Source organism: Plecotus auritus (assembly GCF_963455305.1).
Source record: "Plecotus auritus genome assembly, chromosome: 1".
NCBI lineage: Eukaryota > Metazoa > Chordata > Mammalia > Chiroptera > Vespertilionidae > Plecotus > Plecotus auritus.
Window position 1 is genome coordinate 82274958 of NC_137770.1, and position 25441 is coordinate 82300398.

General features: G+C 38.7%; 1 protein-coding gene across 49 annotated transcripts in view; it reads right to left on the bottom strand.

Annotated features, from left to right (window-relative positions):
• Positions 1-25441, bottom strand: part of HNRNPC (heterogeneous nuclear ribonucleoprotein C) — a 50743-nt gene that overhangs the window by 11635 nt on the left and 13667 nt on the right. For all 49 annotated transcript variants that reach the window (XM_080646535.1, XM_080646519.1, XM_080646533.1 and 46 more), the window contains one exon: positions 2252-2528. In XM_080646535.1, coding sequence (XP_080502661.1) covers positions 2252-2492 — 241 coding nt within the window. In that variant the 5' untranslated portion in view covers positions 2493-2528. The remainder of the gene's footprint in view (positions 1-2251; positions 2529-25441) is intronic.

The window sequence follows — 25441 nt, forward strand, 5'->3', positions numbered from 1 at the left end:
CATTATTCCATTAGGAAGGTCACAATGACATAGGGACCAACTTGAAGGTGATCCACTAGGCCCATGGTCGGCAAACTGTGGCTTGCAAGCCACATGCGGCTCTTTGGCCCCTTGAGTGTGGCTCTTCCACAAAATACCACGGCCTGGGTGAGTCTATTTTGAAGAAGTGGTGTTAGAAGAAGTTTAAGTTTAAAAAATTTGGCTCTCAAAAGAAATTTCAATCTTTGTACTGTTGATATTTGGCTCTGTTGACTAATGAGTTTGCCGACCACTGGGATAGGGGTTTAATCACAAGGAACAACAACAGCCTGTAATTACTGGAATAGAGTCTAGGTCAGTGGTCGGCCAACTCATTAGTCAACAGAGCAGCAAACTGCGGCTTGCGAGCCACAGTTTGCCGACCACTGCACTAGGATAAAGAAATGATTTTGAGCTCTAAAGAATGATTTGTGGCTCTATCCAGCTAGCTCAGTTGGTTAAATTGCATCCTAATAAGCCAAGTTTGCGGATTCGACTCTTGGTCAAAGCACATACAAAAAAGCAACAAAGCAATGTTTCTCTCTCTTTTCTCTCCCTTCCTCTCTCTAAAAATCAGTTTAAAAAATTGCAATGGACTAAAAACACACTCATTTAAATATACAAATTCAAAATAATAGTAAATAAAAGCAATGACTGACTATATTTAAAGGTTGCTAAAGGATCAACTACACCAAAATTTGAAGATTTATTCTGCCTTTCCAATGTGAACAGTATTTCAGAAAAATCAATTATTAACAAGAAGTTGTTCAGTTTAGAAAAATTACAGTTAGTAAGTATAGAAGGAATTAGAAAACCCACTCTTTTGAACCCCTAAATTACCTAAAAAATACCATTATCACCATAAGGTGAAAAATCTATGGGGAACTTTATCAAAGATAGGTTAGGAGGTCAAACTTGAACCCACAAATTTTCTTAATATCACCAAAAATGGGACAACTGTGTGGTAGGCCATCAGATGTGATACACTATAAAGCAAGCAATGAATGAATAAATAAATAAATGGAACAAAATAGATTATTTCCCTCTCTTCTTTTCTCTCTCCGCTAAAATCAATACAACTCAAATTTTTAAAAAGAAATGTATAATGTCTGAATTCAGATGTTTTATAAGTATGCATACACAATGGATTTCAAAGACTTGGTATGAAAAGATAGTGTAAAATACCCCAATCATATTTTTAAATGATTACATATCAAAGTGACAATATTTGGGGTATACTGGGTTAAGTAAAAAAAAAATTTTTTTTGATATATTTTATTGATTTTTTACAGAGAGGAAGGTAGAGGAATAGAGAGTGAGAAACATCGATAAGAGAGAAACATAGATCAGCTGCCTCCTGCACACCTACTGGGGATGTGCCTGCAACCAAGGTACATGCCCTTGACCAGATCGAACCTGGGACCTTTCAGTCCGCAGGCCAATGCTCTATCCACTGAGCCAAACCGGTCAGAGCAGGTTAAGTAAAATTAATGTCATTCTTTTGTTACTTCTTTTAATATAGTTATTTACAAATTTAAAAATCACATACATGGTTCACATTCTATTTCTATTGAACCAGCACTGCTCCAGATCATAGGGGTAGAAAAAACTTCATGATAAGGAAGAAATCAGTTCAGAGTGTAGGAAAATACTAAAAAGCTTCTCCAACAAATAGAATGTCATAAAATTTTTAAATAGGAAAGGGATAGAAGAATTAACAGGTTTAAAGCATCTCTAGCATAACATGCTGGAGTTCTACCAGAAGCTTTTCATGAATTATCTCAATTTATCTAAATCCTCTTGACACCTAATATATCAGGTAAGAATAAGTAATAAATCAAGATACTATTATCTCCATTTGAAGAGAAGAGAAAATATAGGGCTCAGCCAAGCTAAGTAAGCTGCCTAACACAGTGTGAAGCCCCAATGCAGAGCCAAGTAATCTGATTCTGCAGCCCATGAGTGACTAAGCTATATTGTATTCTACCAGTCCACTGTGAGCAGTACCCACAGCCATTTATTACCTTAAGAAATATCATTCCTACCTCCTCTATGTTACCGAAGACTACCAACTGAGGTTATCTAGTCTCAAGTACTAATGGCATAATAAATAAAAGTCTGTATTTAGCCTAATATATCTATAAACCTAACATTTTTATTATGCTAAAGTCAATTATCAAACCCAGAAAATCTGACTATTAAAATGATAAAAAATTAATTCAACTCATCTTACCTAAAACCTGGCCAGCGATCATTCTGCCATCTTCTCCTGCCACTGCAGCCCGGGCATTTCTCTCATTAACATATTGAACGAAGGCAAAGCCCTTATGAACAGAGCAACCCACAATTTTGCCGTACTTTGAGAAGATAGCCTCCACATCAGATTTCTTCACCACAAGAGTATTGAGATTCCCAATGAATACACGGGAGTTCATGGAGCGAGGATCTGTCTTGTTGGTAACATTGCTGGCCATTGTCTTTGATGATTACGGTTCCTCACAAAGCCAAAACTGGAAGGGAAAAAAATGCATTCAGGTGAAAAGATGCTAAAAACAAAATATTACTTGATAAAACTTCATCTACTGTTATTTTAAACCACTGTGACTACCTAGAGTACCAGTCAACCTCCACGCATCTTACAACAGCAAGTCTATTACTCTTCAGAGATTAGAGGCCAAGAATATATCCTTATAGAAATTCAACTTCCCCTACTCTAGTCTATTCTAACAGATTTTTTCCCCTCCACAGACAATTGGCAACACAATCTTCTTGAATATTTCATTCTAAATGACCACCGTTATAAAGTCCTCATGCAAATTAGAAACCCATAAGCTATCTACCACCAATTTCGACTCATTTTTCACCTTCTCAGTCATGCTAACCTAGCCACTGCTTGCCATCTATCAATAATTCCATATTCTTGCACATTGCTTTTACTAAAACGAGTCTAAAACTAAAGGGTCCCAGGTTCAATTCCAGTCAAGGGCACATGCCAGGGTTGCAGGCTCGATCCCCAGTAGAGGTTGTGCAGGAGTCAGCCGATCAATGATCCTAATCACTGATGTTTCTATTTCTCTTCCCTCTCCCTTCCTCTCTGAAATCAATAAAAATTTATGTAAAAAAAAGAAAATAGGGATTTGCTGGGGGGTGGGGGGGGAACACCCTCGAAATTCTGCCCATACACCACTTTAGCTAGATTTATGTTCAATTGACACGCTGCCCTTCAAGTATAATTAACCTTATTATACAAAGGCAATGAACAGAACCAATTCATTCACTCTGGAAATACCTTTCTAGGTACCTCAATTGACTTACAATATGCCAGATACCTTAAGTATCTTTTTATAGAATTCGATGGCTATTTTACTTCCATCTTATGTGATAACCTACAAAATATAGTTGGGACATTTAATACTACTAGATGGTGATGATAAACTGGGTGAAATCAAAAGACCACCACAGGAACTAAGGAAGAGAATAAAAATTTCCTCAGACTATTTCAAAACAAAAATTATCTTTATGTATGTTAGACTCAATCTTAATGTTTGGCATTCTTTTTGCTTTTGTATCAGTCTGCTGCCAGTTGCCATTCCAACCACCAGTTATGATGGACCCTCTTTTGATTTAGAGAACACTGTAAAGATTAAAGATACCAATGTCTAATGATATTTTTCCAATACTCAAGAGAAACATGACAAACTAATTCTCATGGATTATGTTAAAATGTCTTCTTATATACACAAATTTAATAAAATAGGTAATATACATCATTTATACATGACCAACACAATTCTGACCCATAAAATACCTAGTCATTTCACAAGCAATACTGATTTTTAATGATGTACCAACTGCCCTAGACAATTTGGCTCAGTGGACAGACTGTTGGTCTGCGGACTGAAGGGTCCCGGGTTCAATTCTGGTCAAGGACATATGCCCAGATGGCGGGATCGATCCCCAGTGGGGGGCATGCAGCAAAGCAACCAGTCAATGGTTCTCTCTGATCATTGATGTTTCTCTGTCTCCCACTCCCTTCCTCTATGAAATACACACACACACACACACACACACTAATAAAAGGGTAATATGCTAATAAGACCGGACGACCTTTTAGACGTCCTTCCTGAGAAAGCCGGGCCCCGGGGAAGCTGGCCGCGGTCCCGAGTGCCTGCGGCTGGCCAGAGGGAGGGAAGCCCGGGTTCCAGGTGCAGGGACCAAGGCAGAGGCAGTTAGGGGTGATAAGGCTGGCAGGGGAGCAGTTAGGGGGCAATCAGGCCAGCAAGGGAGAGCAGTTAGGGGGCAATCAGGCTGACAGGGGATCAGTTAGGGGGCAATCAGGCCAGCAGGCAGGCAGGCAGGCATGCAGGCAAGCGGTTAGGAGTCAGCAGACCTGGATTGTGAGAGGGCCATCCCCGGGGGGGGGGGGGGGGGGGGAGGGTCCCAGATTGAAGAGGGTGCAGGTGGGCTGAGGAACCCATCCCCCACACACGAATTTCATGCACCAGGCCTCTAGTATTATATATATATGGATGTAACAACTGCTTTTCCCTCCTAGCATTTCTGAAATTCAGGACACAATCCATTTCATTTTGGTTTATAAATTATATTCTTATATAAACAGTTCTTAATCATTTTTTTCCCTAGACTAAACAATGGAAATTTACCAAACAGTACCACTGAGAATCACCCACAGCCTTTCAAATATAAGTGTAAGGGCCAGAAATCCTTAGAAGAATAAACATAAACCTAGCCCTGACCAGTGTGGCTCACTCAGTGTTCAGTTTGCGCACCTAAGGGTTGCAGGTTAGATTCCCAGTTAAGGGCACATACCTGAGTTGCAGATTTGTTCCCTGGTCTAGTTGGCAGGCAATCATGTCTCTCTCACATCAATGTTTCTCTCTCTCCCTCCTCCAATGGAAAAAATAATCCTCAGGTGAGGCTTAACAAAACAAAAACCAAACCCAAAAACCTACTTAAGAGGATGGTTCTACATGCCACCAGCATACTCAAATGAGCTGAAAACACCAAATAGACATGAAGTTTAATGTCCCTTTTACATATACTCCTTTGAACCACAAAACAGACATGGATTTAAATGACTATTTCCTCAATTTTTACAAGGATGCTACATATAGAACAGAATGCATCGCATATAATGCCATAGGGCAATGATTTTTTCAACCTATTTCATCTCATGGCACACATAATTACTAAAATTCTGCAGCAAAAAATATAGCTTGTGTCCACCTAACCCCCCCCAAAAAATGTATAATTTTGATTCATTCACACTGGATGGCTTCTGTCTTGGCTGTTACCATATTTTTTACTTGGGAACCTAAGGGAAAAGAGATATCCCTGACTAAATAATCAGGTATTACATGTTTTAAAAACGTGATACACTAGTGTCCTTTGGCAAGTCGCTGCCTTATGGCTTAATTCTCTCAATGAATCCTATTTGAAAAGACTGGTAGAAAGACATCCAGGAATATAAATAAAAAAGGTGCTAACAGTGGTTGTCATCTCTGAATTTTAGGATAGGATTTTATTTCCCATTTTCTTTGATAAGGTGTGGTTTCTAAATTTGATATAAAAATGTTAATGAAAAAATAATACAATGATCTCAGTTTCAAAAGCTGTGCTAAGGTCACCTGATTAGCTTTCAATGTCCATACTTACCATAAGGATTTAGTCAAGATGTACAGTAAAGATAGAAAACCCACAAAGACCCATTAATCCCACTCCTAGGAACACATCCTTCTAAAGAAATAAACAAGTTATTACAAATTACTTTTTTATTGAACATTTTTCAAGTATTTGCTAAGTCCAGGTACCAGGGCTACTTCAGGGGAGAAATGGGAACCCATAATTCTAGTAGTACTGCTGCTTAAAATTTTCTGAAGAGGGAACAGATTTTCTAAAGTTTTAGAAATAACCAAATGATCTCAGGTCACACTTCACACTGATTGCTGAGGGGAGAAAAATGGTCAATATCCTAAATGCACAGACACTATTGGAAATGAACTGGGATTCCTGGAAGAAAGCAACACAGAATAGTTTTGGAATCATTCTGAATCCTTACATAAAAGCAATCATATAGTAAAGCCAAAAAACTATAGACAAAACTTGGTACCATGATATCCTCCCCACCAAAACTCCCAAGCCAACATGCATGGTATCACTAACTAGGGAAGTAGCAACTGGGAATTAAAAGACTTAGAAATTTAAGAATCCCAAAATATCCCAGCTGGTATTACTAAAAATTACTAATTTTAAGGGAGGCAGTTATAATGGGGAATTTTTTGCCTGCTCCAATAAGTGAATAAAAGGTTTGATGGGTCTGACCAGTGTTGCTCAGTGGTTGAACATCAACCCATGAACCAAGAGGTCACCGGTTACACTCCCAATCAGGGCACATGCCCCGGTTGCAGGGTCAATCCCTGGGTAGGGGGCGTGCGGGAGCAGTAGATATCTCTCTCATAAATGCTTCTATCTCCCTTGCTTCCTCTCTGAAAGCAAAAAATAACTTGTTTTTTAAAATATATTTATTTCAAAGAAGAAGGAAGAGGGAGAGAAACATCAATGATGAGAATTATTGATCGGCTGCCTCCAGCATGTCCCCTACTAGGTATCGAGCCTCCAACCCAGGCATGTGCCTTTGGCGGGAATCGAACCTGGGACTCTTCAGTCCGCAGGCCAAGCCAAACCAGCTAGGGCAGAACTGTTTTTTTTAAAGGTTGATAATGCTAGAGCAGCTTAGTCTCTACAAAATCTCAAAACTAACACAAAAGTCCCATGTACATCATTTCAATGTCTTCCCCCAAAAAAGTTACTGCTCTAATTTCCTTTTTAAGTAATTCTATCACCTAAATGTGTATTCTTAAGCAGTATAGTTTTACTCATTAAAATGCATGAGATATTTTTTGTGTGTGTTTTTTTTTTCTTAGAGAGAGGGAGACATCGATTTTTGCTACACTTATTTATACATTCACTGGTTGATTCTTCTCTGTGCCCTGACTGGAGATCAAATCCACATCACTGAAGCAAAACTCTCTAACCAACTGAGCTATCCCGGCCAGAGCCCAAATCTGATTTCTTTTAAAGCACTTTTTAGATAAGTTCCCCTTCAATTTAAAATTTATATGTTGACAAATACAGGGCACTTGACCTGCAGTTCCCAGTCTGGATTGTTCTGAAATTTCATCCTCTTAATACAATTCCATATATTGTTATCTGTATTCCCTGAAATAGGAAACTGGGACCAAAAGCTTGATTAGACTTGTGTGATCATTCTGTAGTCTTTTTGTGATGTTACTTCTTAAATTCCACCTTATAGGTATTATGATGTTCCAAGCTTATCTCTAAAATATTACTTTGAAGTCATAAGAATAGTCTCTCACTTCTTGCATATTATTGCCAGTCAGCCTGTGCTCTTTGTATCTGAGTCGGTTTGGTTGGGTATAAAATCATTGGATCACTCTTTCTTTCTTTAAATATTTTATGCCATTTATGTCTGGACTATCACAGGACCATTCCAAAGTATAAACCTTGCTGGCAAAGTTCTATTTTTTCCCCCCAAATTTAGTAGTTACCAGAATTTTTGCTTTATCACAATTCATTAACTATTTTTTATAGACTAATCTACCCTTATAGGGCAGGTCAATTAGTCCTCTAACTTTTTAAAGGTAAGTACTAGGAAAGGGGGAGAAATAGGAGAGACTGCTCTGTACAGCATAAAAATCTAACCTAAATGGTTAGATTTCTCCCATTTTTTGAATATCAGAAGTCTCTTGTATATCCTAAACACTCCAGAATTCCTCAATGATGAAAGGAATCGTTACAGCCTTTAAAAGTTTTCTCAGCAGTCATTTTTATTTTATTTTTTTTTCAGCAGTCATTTTTAAGTGAAATTCATTAAGACAAACTCATTGTATGTTTTACACTAACACCAGATTTCAAGTGAAAAAGCAAGATGCAGAAGGAATGGGTCAAATTTTGCCTTTTAGTTTACAAATACGTGTAGCATTTGCATTTTACATGCATTTTAAAGTAGATTTTTAACAACTCAGAATTCTAATTATCAGCAACTGCAGTCTTTAGAAAATTTACAAATCATTTTAAATGTGGAAATTATGATATAATGATGAAGTCCAAAAGCAGGATACACCACAGGAGCCATGGCCCACGTAAGGATGGCTTCCCTTATGCAGTGCACATGGCCATGGCCCCATTGCTACAGCTCTACTGTCTTCACTCAACTCGTCTGAACAACTCACAGGTAGCTGCTGGTTCTATAAATCTACACTCAGGATGCATTTCCATTAAACTATCCAAGACATGATTGAACTATTGTGTTTCCTACACGATATGCCCTAAATGTAACTACTATTTTAAATGCAAAAGATATTTTTGGGGGCATAGTTTGATCAAAGTAGCATAACTTATTATTTTTTTTATTCACTGATGGTCTGTGGATAACATTATATTTTTCAGCATGAAACCGAACAATTCAAATCCCCAAAGCAGACTTAAAACTTATGGTTAATAAAAGCACTTATTGTAAAAACAAGAGTAAATAGTTGTACAATACATAACAGGAGGCATTTATAAATTATGTGCTTAGGAAAGACATATTTTTTTTAATGTTTTGTAGGTATTCTGCTTTTGGTTAATCTTCATTAACAATCCTGATATTAAAGATGTCTTATAAGACCAATGTTTTGAGAACACCATATTCACCTGTATATGTACTAATAGCCTAGTAATACTGTAAAATGAAATTATATTAATCTTCATGCATTAGCTATTACTTTAATAATCAACAATCCAGAATCTTGATGGAGACTAATGTCCAGTTCATGCATCTAGTTTATAAATTCCAATTTCACCCACTTTTTGAATATTACAAGTTTCTTGCAAATCCTAACCAGTGGTCCTCAAACTTTTTAAACAGGGGGCCAGTTCACTGTCCCTCAGACCGTTGGAGGGTCGGACTATAGTTTTTTAAAAAAACTATGAACAAATTCCTATGTGCACTGCGGGCCCAGGATGAGTCAGCTGCTAAGCAGGACAGGCAGCGGCACCCGGCAGGCCGGATAAATGTCCTCAGCAGGCTGCATGTGGCCCGCGGGCCGTAGTTTGAGGACCCCTGTGACCTAAACACTCCATAATTCCTCAATGATGAAAGGAATCATTACAGCCTTTAAAAGTTTTCCCAGTAGTCATTTTTTAAGTGAAATTCATTAAGACAAATTCACTGTTTGTTAAAAAATATTTTCGATTTTTAGAGAGGGAGAGAAACATCTGAGTTGCCTCCTGGCCCCGCCACCGGGGATTAAGCCTGTAATCCAGGCAAGTGCCCTGAATGGGAATCAAACTGGCAACATTTCAGTACACAGGACAACACCTAACCAACTCAGCCACACTGGCCAATCAGATTGCTTCTTTGCAATTTAATTGATTTTAGAGGGGGAACATCAATTTATTGTTCCACGTATGTATTCTTTGGTTGATACTTGTATGTGCCCTGATCAGAGATCAAACCCACAACCTTGACATATCAGGATAATGCTCTAACCCAGTGGTCGGCAAACTGCGGCTCACGAGCCACATGTGCTCGTGAGCCATGGTTTGCCGCTCTGTTGACTAATGAGTTTGCCTACCACTGCTCTAACCAAATGACATACTTGGCCAGCGCCAAATTAATTGTTTCTTAACCTCAATATTGATTACTACAGAAGATCTAAGTAAATAAAGTATGTAGAATTTTAGAAAAGTATGTTTCCCTCTTAAAATTGGTTTGAGTAAAACTCATATGGAAAAGATTTATGAAATGATTATGTTCCCTGGTTACTCTGCATTCTGTTTAATTCACTTGTAGAGATTAAGTGGATATGATTTCCAGAAAAACAGAATTCCACCAGAGTACAGAGAACAGAAAGATAAAGACTGCCCAGCTGGTGCACCTCAGTGGTTGAGCATCAGCCGATTAACCGGTCACGGTTCAATTCTCAGTCAGGGCATATGCCTGGGTGGTGGGCTCAATCCCCACTGTGGAGAGTGCAGGATGCAGCCAATTAATGATTCTCATCATTGATGTTTCCATCTCTCTCTCTTCCTCTCTGAAATCAATGAAAATATTTTTGGGGGGGGGGATGATTTTAGTGGCAGTGCAAAGGACATGATTAGTGGATATAGAAATGTATTGATTTCTACTTCTACCATCCCAGTCATATCCTAAAAACAAGAAAAACCAAATCTACATCTGGATGAGATGTAAGAAAACTGTCAATTTTATTTCCACTATTCATTCTAAAGTTTGAGCTATCCTGAGTATCCTCTTAACAGAGGCAATCCTATCTTGGATTGTCAATGTAGCTAAAAATTAAGGAAATATTTATAACAAGTAGCCCATTCCTCGCCCCCCCCCTTTGTTAATCCTTACCATTGTTTCCCACCCCCCAGAAAGTGGAAAGGGGGGGTGGGGAGGAAGGGGAGGGAGAGAGGGAGGGGGAGGGGAGAGGAAGAGGGGGGGGAGGGAGGGAGGGAGGGAGGGAGGGAGAGAGAGAGAGAGAGAGAGAGAGAGAGAGAGAGAGAGAGAGAGAGAAGAGAGAGAGACATCAACTGATTGGTTCCCACACAAGCCTGAAAGGGAGAGGGGAGCAAACCCATAACCCAGGTTCGTGTCCTTGACTGGGAACTGAAGTGGAGACCCTCCCCGAACCCCCTTTTTTAGTTTCTATTGATTTCAGAGAGGAAGGGAGAGGGAGAAAGAGAGATAGAAACATCAATGATGAGAGAGAATCCTTGATTGGCTGCCTCCTGCACACCCCACTGGGGATCGAGCCTGCAACCTGGGCATGTGCCCTGACCGAGAATCAACTGTGATCTCCTGTTCATATAGGTCAACGCTCAATCACTGAGCAACACTGGCCAGGACATAGCCCTTTTCTCTTTAAGTTCACATTAAATGTCAAGAAAGTTCTGCAGAGAATAAATAGGTACATAGCAAGGTAAGAAAAGCAGACTGAGTTATCTGACAACTATAAGGAAATACAAGGTTCAAATGGTTCAGAAATACAGGTTATAAAGGTTCTGGAATTTGCTGGGAGCTAAGCCAAATCAGTTTATAATTGGAATCAAGCCTTGGGCTCCCTTGCCTTTAAGTAATGGCCACTAGAACTCCATCTTTAGTGGAAAGGGATGGAGAGAATGATACCTGACAAAACAGTGCCACTCAGAGACTGTGTTCTGTATCATATCTGGAAATATTTACTGCAAAAAACAGGGGGTAGAGGGGATAAGTAAACAAGCCACAAGATGTTTCTAAAGGGCATTTCAATCAGTTCTCTACCTCTTCATCCTATTCACATTAATTAATCACAACGTACTTACTTATCACATAATGCGTTGGTTCAAAAAGAAATGAAAGATGGCACCAAGTATGGCTTATTAGATGTCAAGTCATACTAACTAGAGAACCAAAAAAATATTAACTTACCTCAGAGTTGGAAATTCAGAACTCTACCTTATAATTTTCTATATTACTATCCCCTAAAACCTAGACTCTAGATTTAATTCAAATTAGATGCTACTTCATACCTAATAGGCTCTTTCACATATTTCTTTGAAGAATTTTAAAGATAAAGTGTCACTAGATGGCAGCAATGAGTTGGCAATTTTTAAAAAAATATGGCTAAATCTTGAGTCTAAGGCTTTTCTATTTTATTGTGCCATACAACTTGTCAATAGTTTTTCAGTAACTTTAGAGTATTATAATTTCTCTGACTACTTAGAGCATCATCATCTGGTCTCAGTTGTTTTCCTTTAACACACTTAAGAGCTCCTATTTTGCCCCCTTCAATCCCTTTTAATGCCCTCCCCCACACTACTTTCATATTACTTTATCTACCTGGCCTACCTTTCCTCTCTCCCTTTTATCTTTATTACATTCATCAACTATTTCTTTTTTTCTCAGTATTTTATTTCAAGAAAAACTATTTTAAATATAATGTAACATGCAATAAACCTTAATATTTCAAGAAAAATGATCTTAGATGTAACATGCAATAAACAGTATCTCAAGAAAAACAATTTTAAATGATGTTACATGTAATAAACACCAATTATTCAAGAAAAATGATCTTACATATATTACATGCAATAAACATTAATATTTCAAGAATAAAAGGACTTTAGTATAATAATATTACCAAAACTGTACTAACATAGTATGATATCACAAAGATTGTAGAAAATATTAAAAATTCATATACTATTTTTTTCTGGCTTCTTCAGAGGGGAACAATGAACTCCTTATGTGTCTACAAAAAGAACAGGGTGCTTTAGCCCTAACTGGTTTGGCTCAGTGGATAGAGCATCGGCCTGCAGACTGAAGAGTTCCAGGTTCGATTCTAGTCAAGGGCATGTAACTTGGTTGCAGCACATCTCCAGTAGGGGGTGTGCAGGAGGCAGCTGATCGATGTTTCTCTCTCATTAATGTTTCTAACTCTAACCCTCTACCTTCCTCTCTGTAAAAAAAAAAAAAAAAATCAATAAAATATATTTTTTTTAAAAAGAACACACATGATCTCAAGGTAGACTATCATGGAAAGACCACTAGCATGAGAAAGTAGCACATGGTAATATTTATAGGACATTTTCAGGCCAAGAAAAAAACAAAGTTTCCCATTTTTAGATAAATTATGCTAACTGCTAATACTAAGAATTAAAAAACTAAGAAAATGCACAAGATATTAACAGGGGAAAAGGAATAATTCAATAAATGGTACAAGGTAGCCATCTAAAATAAATGGGGACCAATCTCACCCTGTACACCAAAATTAATTACAGATGGATCAAAATTTAAATGTAAAAAGTTACATATGCAATTGTCAAAACCTCAAGACAGCTCTGGCCACTGTGGCTCAGTTGGTTGGAACATTGTCCCATATACCCGAAAAGGTTGTAGGTTCAACTCCCAGTCAGGGCACATACAACAAATCAATGTTTCTTTCTCTCTTCCTCCCCCTCTCTAAAATGCAAGTCGGTGGGTGAGGATTAAAACAAAACAAAAACTGCCCAACCAGATTGACTCAGTTGAGCATCACCCTCTGCACTAAAAGGTTGTTGATTTGATTCCTGGTCAGGGCACATACCTGGGTTGCAGGTTCAGTGCCTGGTTGAGGTGAATGAGGAGGGCACCCATAGATGTTTCTCTCTCCCTATCTCCCCTCCACCCCCTCTACTTGGGTGAGAATTTAAATAATAAATATTTAAATTAGAAAAACAAAACAAAACTCAACAGTTCCCAAAATTATGAGTAACAGAAAAAAGGCAGAAAATCCAAAAGAAATCATAAACATGAAAAATTGTTTTAAGAATATTGAACTTTAGCCTAGCCAGTGTTGCTCAATGGTTGCACACCTATGAACTAGGAGATGACGGTTTGATTCCCAGTCAAGGCACAGGCCCGGATTGTGGGCTGGATCCCCAGTGGGGGACATGCAGAAGGCAGTCTGATCAATGACTCTCTCTCATCACTGATGTTTCTATCTTTCTCCCTCTCTCTTCCTTTCTAAAACCAATAACATGTTTTTTAAAAAAGATAGCAACACTTCTGGAGGTTCACCAAACTAAATTCACAAGCAAACTCATTAATAATAATAAATAAATTTAAATAACACTTTTAAAAAGAAAGCCTGGCGAAGATTACATCAACAACTGATTCAGACAAATGTTAATGCTACAATTACTGAGAGAAAGTTTTCTGGATTAGAAACAAATTACATGGTCTCAAAGTATTATCCCACTAATTACTGACTGACTATAAAGGGAAAAATGTACCTATATAATGCAGGTCACCACTTGAAAAACAAGTAGTCTGAAGTCTTGTGCCTCCGATGTGACAAAATAATATATATCATTTAAGCAATACTCTTGGTAAAATATTTGATCTGAGTACACATACAGGAAAACAGACAACTTCAAGTTTGTGGGGACATTACACCATCACTGGTAAAAAACTCCTGGGGGGGGGGGGTAAGTAGGGGGCCTTTCTTGATTAGGAATGCAACATGCAGCCCTGGCTGGTTTGGCTCTATTGGTTTGGCTCAGTGGATAGAGCTTCGGCCCGCAGACTGAAGGGTCCCAGGTTTGATTCCGGACAAGGGCACATGCTGGGTTGTGGGCTCAATCCCCAGCAGGGGGCGTGCAGGAGGCAGCCAATCAATGATTCTCTCTCACTGATGTTTCTATATTTCTCCCTCTCCCTTCCTCTCTGAAATCAATAAAATTTTTTTTTTAAATAAATTGAATAAAATCATTCAGGAGAGGGGAGAAAAAGCACACAAAGTTGCTAGGAGCCTAAAATGAGAATGGTGTAATTTTTATTTTCTTGATTTTAGAGAGAAAGGAAGGAAAGAGAGAAAAACATCAATGAGAGAAACATCAACCAGCTGTCTCTCCTGGGAGGAGGTTCAACCTACTGAGCCAACATCAGCCAGCGTGGGGATGGTCTATTTTACTTATGTGCATTTTACATACCTATTCAAATGATATTTAAAGATACTATTATAGCAAATGGAAAAATACATGTCAGGTCCTGCACTTTAACAAGTTGCCAGAAAATAGCAAAATTTCATTTATCCTGTCAAATTTGCTAATAAATGAATGACGATCCAATGGGATGCAGAAGGGAACTGGCACTACCACTGCTGTAACTAAGTAAACCTTTCTGTAGGTTCACGTGAAAATTCTTAAAGGATAATTGCCAAGTAGCCAAAACCGGTTTGGCTCAGTGGATAGAGTGTTGGCCTGCAGACTGAGGGGTCCCAGGTTCGATTCCGGTCAAGGGCACGTGACTTGGTTGCGGGCACATCCCCAGTAGGAGGTGTGCAGGAGAGGCAGCTGATCGATGTTTCTCTCTCATCGATTTTTTCTAACTCTCTATCCCTCTTCCTTCCTCTCTGTAAAAAATCAATAAAATATATTTAAAAAAAAAAAAGGATAATTGCCAAGCAATGGGTAGATCTACCAATTTATATTAATTAAGCAATCGACAATGTTAAATAAATTCATGTGATCCTGTTTGGAATTGAAAAAGAGAAACTTTGGCCATCTATAAGTTTTTTAAATCCCTATGACAAAAAATATTAGAAAGCCACTCAACATGCTGTAGAACACTAAATTAAGCCTTGGCCAGGTAGCTCAGTTGGTTAAGAGCTGTGGTCAGCAAACTCATTAGTCAACAGAGGCGCGTGTGGCTCGCGAGCCGCAGTTTGCCGACCACTGGGTTAGAGCATCATCCTGATAACCCAAGGTTGTGGGTTTGATCCCATCAGGGAACAAGAATCAACCAGAGAATGCATAAGTAGTGGAACAACAAATGGATGCCTCTATCTCAAATCAATAAAATTCATCTAAAATAAAACTAAGTGGAAAATGTTTACAATATAGAAGCTCTAAAACAAATACAGTAATGATTACACACTGGTAAAAATATATTATAAAACAGTGGTCGCCAACCGGTGATCCGTGGACCACTGGTGGTCTGTGAGGTCCGAAAAGTTGGCGACAGCTGGTTTAAGGTAACCTTTGGAGCAGCAGTCGCCAACCAGTGGTATGTGAGGTCCGAAAGATTGGCGATAGCCATTAGAAAACACAAACACACATACATACATACACACACACACACACACACACACACACACACACACACACGCCTAAGCAACCATTCGACTGGTAGCTATGACGCGCACTGACCACCAGGGGGCAGACGCTCAACACACAGACCTGGAAACATGGAACAGACTGATGAAATCTCAGAGGGAAGGGAGCAGAGGGAAGGGGGAAGGGGGGCGCGAGGGAAGAGATCAACCAAAGATCTTATATGCATACTAGAGGCCCAGTACATGGATTCTTGCACCAGTGGGGTCCCTCGGCCTGGCCTGCAGGGATCGGGCCAAAACCAGCAGTCCAACATCCCCCACCGGTGCACGAATCCATGCACCAGGCCTCTAGTATATTATAAAAGCATAAATATATAAGTAAACATTCAGCCCTGAGACAGAAATTAATGGACTAAAACATCAAAGTATTAATAGTGGTTATCTCAGTCCTAGCCGGTTCGGCCCTGTGGATCGAGTAGCCTGTGAACCAAAGGGTCCCAGATTCAATTCCAGTCAAGGGCAGGTACCTAGGTTGCAGGCTCATCCCTAGCCCAGGCCACGGTCAGGGCTTGTGCAAGAGGCAACTAATCAATGTGTTTCTCTCACATCAATGTTTCTGTCTTTCCCTCTCTTTCATTCTCCCTAAAAATCAGTGGAAAAATACCCTCCAGTGAGGGTTAACCAAAAACAAAACAAAACAAAAAAACACAAAATAGTGGTTATCTCTGAGTGTTGAAGCTGTATTTTACCTTTATGTTTCTTTTGTTTTCAATAAGCATTTCTGCAATTAAAAAAAATTGCTCGTCAAAGTATAAATGGGTGCCAAAACCGGTTTGGCTCAGTGGATAGAGCGTTGGCCTGCGGACTCAAGGGTCCCAGGTTCGATTCCGGTCAAGGGCATGTACCTTGGTTGCGGGCACATCCCCAGTAGGGGGCGTGCAAGAGGCAGCTGATCGATGTTTCTCTCTCATCGATGTTTCTAACTCTCTATCCCTCTCCCTTCCTCTCTTCCTCTCTGTAAAAAATCAATAAAATATATTTTTTAAAAAAAAGTATAAATGGGTAACATAATGAGACAAAAATTTTCAAATGAATATCTCTAAGAAAATATTCCAGAATCTCAATGATTAAAAAACTATAAATTACGTAGATCAGTGCCCTCTAATTTCCTCAAAGAATGATAAAATTCTCTTATGACATCACTTCTCACTCAATGATGAGCAAGCCTCTTGAGTTGCCATCAAAGTCAAGGAATTCACAACCTGAAGTTACTTAATTCTAAACTTAATTAGCTAATTAATTTCTTCCTTTCACTCTTTAACCATTCTTAAGTGATTGAATTCTTTTGATTTAAAACATTATTCAAGTTGTTCGCTATTCTGACCATCTTCCATGAAAATAAGATTCTGTGTCTTATAACAAATACAACTTAATTTGTCCATGTACCATTAAACACAGTAGTACAAATTTGGTTACTCTTGAAGGAGCAAAACAAACTCTGCATACTATCTAAACGCTATTATTTCTGCCAACTTTGGCACTGTCAACACGTAAAGAATTCACTGTTAAGTAAAACCTCTAATTCTTATTTATTAATATAATGCTAATTCCCTGTATTTGTACAATTATTTTGTTGGGTTTCTTTACATCAAGCATAAAACAGGGTATTTAATTTATATTATCTGGTTCCAGTTTGAAGAAAAATTTCATACTTAGATTTTGTTGTGTGAAATATTAAATCTCTCAATTACATACCCTTTACTGATTTGTTCAACATACTCTGAGGAGTCTCACCCAAGTCACTTTAATAGTTTTTAATTAGATCAACACAATTTCCCTTCAATAGCAGATTTTTTTAATATATTAGTTTTGGAACAATAATTGGTAATGCTAATCAACTGAGAAGCCCTTCTGCATATTTTCTGTACACTGAAAAGTTCTACCCTGGTTTAGTTTTGAGCAGGACCCTGGTTAAAACTTTAAAAATTATAAATAAAAAATCTAGGTAAATAGTCTTTCATAAAAATTTAAACTGAAAAGGTAGATACAAAAATACCTATCCCCACAAATTGAAGCTATGTCCACCTTAACCAAACTTAATTTAAAAGTAACTAACCTTGAGAAGTTCCTAAAAAGGACATAATACAAGACATGTCCACACTAAAATATACCATAAATAAAAAGAACCGATGAATATCTGGCAATATATACTTGAACACAACAATTCAAGTCCGTAAAAATGATAATAATAAATACCTAATGATTAGGGGTCAGAGGCTTTGGGGGTCACACAGACCTATTTCCCTTTCAAGCTCAACCACTTCCCTTTGGGAAGCCAATCCCATAAAAAACCAGAATCTTTGACTGTAAAATGAGTATCATTTGTCTCATAGGATAGGTATGAGGCATAAATGAATGCACAGAAAACACCGACATGGTGCCTGGCACATCTCAAGTGTTGCTGCAGCTGCTGCTGCTGCTACTACATCATTTACTATTATTGGTACCTACCACAAAAACTGGGCCAAGGACAAAAATAAGTGATCAACAAATAATAAAGGTTTACAGAGATTAAAAAATTTCAATATTGCTATAAAGGAAATATAAATTAAACCAAATACCATTTCACCTACCAAATAAAGCCATTTTTAATTTTAATGGTCCTTTCATACATTACTTCTGACAGTGTACTGGTATATTTTCAGAGGCCACCTGGACTTTTTTTTTTTTTTTTTTTTAATCAAAACCCTTAAGACTCTGCATATTCTTTAACTCAATCTCACTTTTGAGAACTTACCTGAAAAAAAAAAGGATGTGGACATATTAACAGTAAAAAGAAAACATGTGCATGGCAATGAAACTGGCTAAATAAATTTCATTTTAGTACATCAATCCAATTGAGTACAAGCAGCAAAAATTATTTTTAATGACAACATATTAACACTGAGAGATGTTCAAGATGTTACATAGCATTTACAAGTTATCTAGATGATTAGACATCTCAGGATATTGTAGAATTGTGCGGTTTAAGGACTCTTTTCCCAAAATTTTTCTTTAATGAGCAATTCAGAAGTATATAAAATCAAGGAAACTGGCATCTCCAGGGCACCAAAATTTTCACTGAATAGTGTTCAATAATTTAGGTTCTCTCACTTATTTGAAGTCCTAACAAATACAGATATTTCTCTCTACATTCTCAACCTTCAAAATACACTGTGCCATTATTAAAGTTAGTCATCTGTTTCTGAGCACTGCATCAGACTTAAGGAGGGGAAAAAAAACAACCACCCAGCATTTTAGAACCCATCATATTCTTAACTAGAGCAGCTTCTACATAGTAAAACTCCCCTTCAACAAACATTTACTCTCAGAACATTTAAGCCATTTGCAAAAAAGAAGTTCCTGAATCTAAAGTACCAATCAGAAACATAAAAAACACCCTAAAATCAACATTCAAAATTTCTTCAGTAAGACCAATAGTGACTAGGAACTAAAAGGTCACATTCATTCTACAAAAATTATGAACAAAAAATATACGAAGGGCTTATTATTTATAATACTAGAAGCCTGGTGCACGAATTCGTGCAGGGCAGAGGGGTCAATCAGGGCCTGCTGGCTGGGGGGAGGGACCGTAGAAGGTTGGCCGGCAGGCCCCGATCTAGTTGTGTAGATGTGCTGAGGTAGCAGCACACAAAGACCATAGACAGAGCGCCCCAAAACGGCCTGAACACCAGCTAGGCTCTGAGGTGGAAATACAGCTCTACTTCGCTGCCCGCACTTGGGCCGCCTCACTCTCCCCAGGGCAGAGTTGCTGACAGACAGACAGGTTATCTCTACCTCAGTCACACATTTTTCAGGGCTCTGCCCCCAAGCATGATAGGTAGCTGACTTCGTCCAATGGTGGCACACCACCGTAGGAGCGCTAGCCAATTGGCAGCTGGGAGCCCAGAAAGGCATGGGGCCGAGCTAGAAGTAGGTGAAGGGGGCAGAAGGGCAAGCGGTGGGAAAACGGTGCGCAAGCGCGGTTTGGTGGCAGAGGTAAGATGGTGGTGGTGCTTACTTTATGTCTTTGCAGTTAGGCCGCTGCCTTGCCCCTTCTGCCCCCTCCGAGCTGCTACTCTATCTCAATCAGGGTTGCTCTCCTCCTACAGGCTTCCCGGACCCAGATTCTCCGGTGCTTGGAGCCTTAGCCAGGGGGGGAGGGATCGGCCGAGGGGAGGGACCGTGGGAGGCTGGCCATCATGGGAGGTTGACTGTGGGAGCGCACTGACCACCAGGGGGCAGCTCCTGCATTGAGTGTCTGCCCCCCGGTGGCCAGTGCACGTCATAGTAACTGGTCAACCGGTTGTTCTGGTCATTTGATTGTAACAGCCGCTTAGACTTTTATATATATAGATAAATGAAAACCTATGTAAATGAGAACAACAAAATGGTCAGTGTATAAACCCCTGGTCAAGGGAAGAGTAGTGTCTTTATAATACTTAGATTCACGTTTAAGAATTTAGGAAGGTATTTATCTTAAGTCAGCAATTTCAATGATTCAGCAAAATACATCGACAGAAAAAGCAAACGGCAATTTAGGTGTAGGTACATAGAAATTCATTATATTGCCCTGACCAGTTTGGCTCAGTGGATGGAGCGTCGGCCTGCGGACTGAAGGGTCCCGGGTTCGATTCTGGTCAAGGGCATGTACCTGGGTTGTGGGCACATCCCCAGTAGGGGGCGTGCAGGAGGCGGCTGATCGATGTCTCTCTCTCATCGATGTTTCTAACTTTCTATCCCTCTCCCTTCCTCTCTGTAAAAAAATCAATAAAATATATTTTTAAAAAATTCATTATACTGTTTTCTATGTTTAGATATTTTATTTTAAAAGTTGAGGAAAAGCAAAGAATGGTCATAACATGCTGCTGTTAACTGTCTAGTTGTTAATGGGATAGGAGCAAAGAAAGGCCAGATATTATAAGGATGTCATTTGGGCAGCTTCACCAGGAAACTACAACTTTGCACTTGGAGGGGGGGGGCGGGGGGAGACAAAGGAAAGATAAAGACACATGCCCAGTAAAATTGGGGTGACATACTTGCCTGTGAATCCCACATTCAGATAGATGGTTGGCCAGAATGGGTGTGGTTGATGCAAGCTTGGCAATATTTGTGATTACATAATCCCCTAACCATAAGAGTTTACTCTGGTTTTCTTAGGACTCTTGTTCTGGACTCCCTTTCTTAGTTCTCTTGTACACAACCCTACGGCCCACAACCATGTGACACCATACACAAAATGGACTATTGGACTGCAGCTACCCTGATGCAGTACTGTTCTATGCAATATGAAATGAAAATTCTAGGCCCTGGCTCTGATTTTAGCTCTACTGAAACCCCAGCTACACTTCTTCTAACTGAATTAATGGAAATGGGACTTTGGAAACCCAGGGGTGTTAATTCCACAGAAATAATGCTTTCTACCATATCTCATCCTCACATGGGGGCCTTGGGGATGCTTATTGCAGTGGTACCCCAAGAACTCCACTCCCAGCAGCAATCAGGGGAGACAAGGCCAGCTCCTCTACAATAACATAACTATTATAGTCACAGATATACCTTGAATTGCAAATGCTTATAAAAGAAGTAAATCTATTCAGCTATCACCAAGAAATTATTATACATTGGTCACATTATACCAGGTATATGATCTGCTAAAGAGCGTATATGATCTGCTAAAGAGCACAGAACATTCAAAATACACACATTTCAGGATTCCATGCTTTCCTGATTACTAGCTTAAGAGGCATCACTATTTATCCAGTCTGCCTGTTTGAAATTATTTTTTGTTGTTAATCCTCCCCTGAGGATACTCTCTCCAATGCTTTTCCAAGAGTAGAAGCGAGGGAAGGAGAAACAAACATTAATGTGAGAGAGACACATCTCACATAGACTGTTTGCCTCCCCCACTTGCCCCAACCCGGGGCAGAGAGCGAACCTGAAACTTAGGTACGTGCACTTGACTGGGAATGGAATCCTCAACCCTTCCGTGGACAGGCAGTCGTTCTAACCACTTTACACAACAGCCAGGGTAAAATTACTTAAACCTCTTCAAATGTGCCCATGATAGTTCTAGGATACGGCGAGAAAATTCTGCATTTCTATGAAGCTTTCAGACGATGATGATGCTGGACTACAAACCAATGTTCTGAACACCAAAAGTCAATACTTAACAACACTTCATTGCCTTATTATCTTGTAGCAAGTTTCAATTGTACCAGTAAACTCTTTTAATCTCAACATTCAGTTCCAACAAACTATACTTTTCAAAGTCTGCCATGGTCTCTTGGAGACATGTTTGGAAAATCAGAAAGCAATGACACTATGCTTTCTTGTATATAACACCCCAGTAGGATCTGTGAAAGGAAATGCAGTAATATTTCCACAGTAATACATATGCAGTCACTAAATGTAACACAGACTATAAACAATCTCATGTCAATTGAGGTCAGGTTCTGTAACCAAATGAGTCTGTCAAACTAATGAGAAACTTTCTTGCCATAGGTTTTTAAATTTCTGAACTGTGAAAAGAAATAGTTTGTATCAGTACAGCAAAAACTTTTATAAGGAAATCTAACTTAAAGCTACTACATTTTCCATTACTCAGACCTTAGCAGCTAAAACATATGATTATGCTCTAAACTTGAGAATTTAACAGTAAAATATATACAGTGGAATCCTATCTTTTGTTATCTTGAACTTATCAGCCAATATAAAGCTAACTATGCTGAGATTCTCTTTCTATTTTTAAAAAACTTATCTCTAGTAAACAAAACTTCCCAAATTCCAGAAAGGTCTAAACGAAAAAACATAAAAGCAAAACCATCGTCACCCTAGCTGGTTTGGCTCAGTGGATAGAGTGTTGGCCTATGGACCAAAGGGTCCCAGGTTCGATTCTGGTCAAGGGCACAAGCCCAGGTTATGGGCTAGATCCCCAGTAGGGGACATGCAAGAGGCAGACAATCAATGATCATCATTGATGTTTCTACCTCTCTCCCTTCTTCTCTAACATCAATAAAAATATTTAAAAATAAAAAATAAATAAAAGCAAAACCATCATCCATGTTACCATTCCTACAGAAATAAAACACAACTGGGAATGTCTTACACAGTCCTCAGAATAGTATTTTAGGGTCTGAAAATATATTTATTATATTTGTAATTATTTTTAAAGTCCTTATCTTTCACAAAAACATACTAAATATTGGTGAAATACAGCAAGGATTTACTTCAAAATAAATAAAGGGAGGGAAGGGTAGATGCAGGTATAGATAAAAGATTACCCAAAGGTTGTTAAAGAATGGACAAATTCTTTTGTGTATGTTTAGAAATTTTCCACAATAAAATTAAGATAGCACCAAACATATACACACATTTATCTAAGAATAAAAATTTTATGAGAGCCCAAGCTGATTTGGCTCAATAGATACAGTACTGGCCTGATTCCAATCAAGGGCTAAGTACCTCTATTGAAGGCTCAATTCCTCCCCCATTGGGGTGCACGTGGGAGGCAACCAATCAATGTTTCTCTTTCTGTCTCTTCCCCCTCCCTTCCACTCTAAAAATCAATGGAAAAATGTCCTTGGGCAAGGATTCACACACAAAAAAATTATATGTGAATCTCAAACTATACAACTTGATAGCAATTTTTCACTTAGCAAATCCATAACCGTAACATTCTTATTCTTTAATTTATACTTATCAGAGGCTGAAATTCCATGACTAACCCTGAAATATAAGCCAAAGATCCAGGCAATTCACAAAACTAGAAATCATTAGCAGCCACACTTCGAGTAAATAGATAAACTGTCATCACCCTTTGGAAGAGCAATCTAAATTTGAAGTTTTTAAAACATACATGCACTTGAACAATTATATTTCTGGGGATTAACTATGAAAAAATAATCAATGGGCCCAGCCAGTGTGAATCAGTGAATCTATGAACCTGGAGGTCATAGACTCGATTCCATCAGGCTGTGGGCTGGATCCCCAGTGGGGGTGGGGGTGTGTGTGTGTGTGTGTGTGTGCAGGAGGCAACAGGTCAATGATTCTTTCTCATCATCGATGTTTTTATCGTTCTCTCCCTCTCTGAAATCAATCCTATATAATAAAGAGCTAATATGCTAATTAGAACAAACAGCCAAACGACTGACCTCCCGGACAAAGCCAGGGCTGCGAGGGCCAAGCCCCTTGCACAAATTTCGTGCATCGGGACTCCAGTAAAAATATGTATTTTAAAAAAATAATCAATGGTATTTATAAAATTTTAGTTGTAAGACTATTCAATTTTTTATGAGACTTTTTTAAATGTTTTGTTTTTAGGGAGCGAGGGAGAGGGCAAGAGATAGAAAAATCAATGTGAGAGAAACATCAATCTGCTGCATCCTGCACACCCCTTACTGGGGATCAAACCTGCTACCGAGGCTTGTACTCTGACCAGGAACCAAACCCGTGACCTCCTAATTCCTGGGTCAATGCTCAACCACTGAGCCACACCTGGCTGGGCTGCAACTGTTTATAAAAGGAAAAACTTGAGGGAAACACTACCGGCTCAACAATAGACTTCTAGTTAAATAGACTACTATTACTATGGCAACGAAATACTACATAGTAATCTTATTTACTAACACCTTATGTTAAAAAAAAAAAAAAGCTACTTAAATGACATGACTTTTATGAAAAGCCTACATATGCAAAACAAAATAAAAAGTAAAAATCCAAACTTTTCTTTTTGGGTGGTTTAAGTATGTCCCTTTTGTGTGTGGCTGGTTTGGATTTTTTTTCCCAATATATTTTTTTTATTATTAGAGAGGGAGAGAAAGAGAAAAAGAAACATTGATCTGAGAGTGAAACATCTATCAGCAGCCTCCTACACACCCCCTACCAGGGATCAAGCCCAGAAACTGACCAGAAATAGAACAGGCACTCTTTCAGTTGCATGGGGTGACACCCAACCAAGCCACACCAGCCAGGGATGGTTTGCATTTTCTAAATATTGTATGAGTATGCATGCTTACTAAATTTGGATTAAAGGTAAAATAACTGGGGTACCTTCTCTTAAAAACCTACATCAATCTTAAGTCATTTGATTAATCATTCTTTTTAATTTCAATAAAACCGTAACTTTAAAGTTAACACCAAAATAAAAAATAGGTGAAGATGACTATATTTAAAGGATTAGTATAAGGAATGATAATGCACAATGAATGGTGAAGTCATTTGCAGAATACAGAAAATTCTGCACTCTACGAAACTATCCATTATTGTGGACTAGCCAGAAAAGCCTAAGACTGGTTCAATTAAGTCACAGTTACATCAGTTCTAAAAGCAACTCAAGTCATAAGTTAATTTACATGGGAAGCAGGATAAATATTTCAGAGTGGTGAAATATGAAAGTGTATTAGGAAGAAAAAAGTCAGATGTCCTTCTAACCTGTTACGGCTAACACTTTAAAAAAAAATAGCTATACAGTTCTCACTAGACTAACTAGAGAATATAATTTTTAAATGTTTTTATAGGTTTTTAGAAAGAAGGGAGAAGAGCCCTAACCAGTTTGGCTCAGTGGATAGAGCGTCAGCCTGCGGAGTCCAGAGTCCCAGGTTCAATTCCAGTCAAGGGCATGTACCTTGGTTGCGGGCACATAACCAGTAGGGAGTGTGCAGGAGACAGCTGATCGATGCTTCTCTCTCATCAATGTTTCTAACTCTCTATCTCCCTTC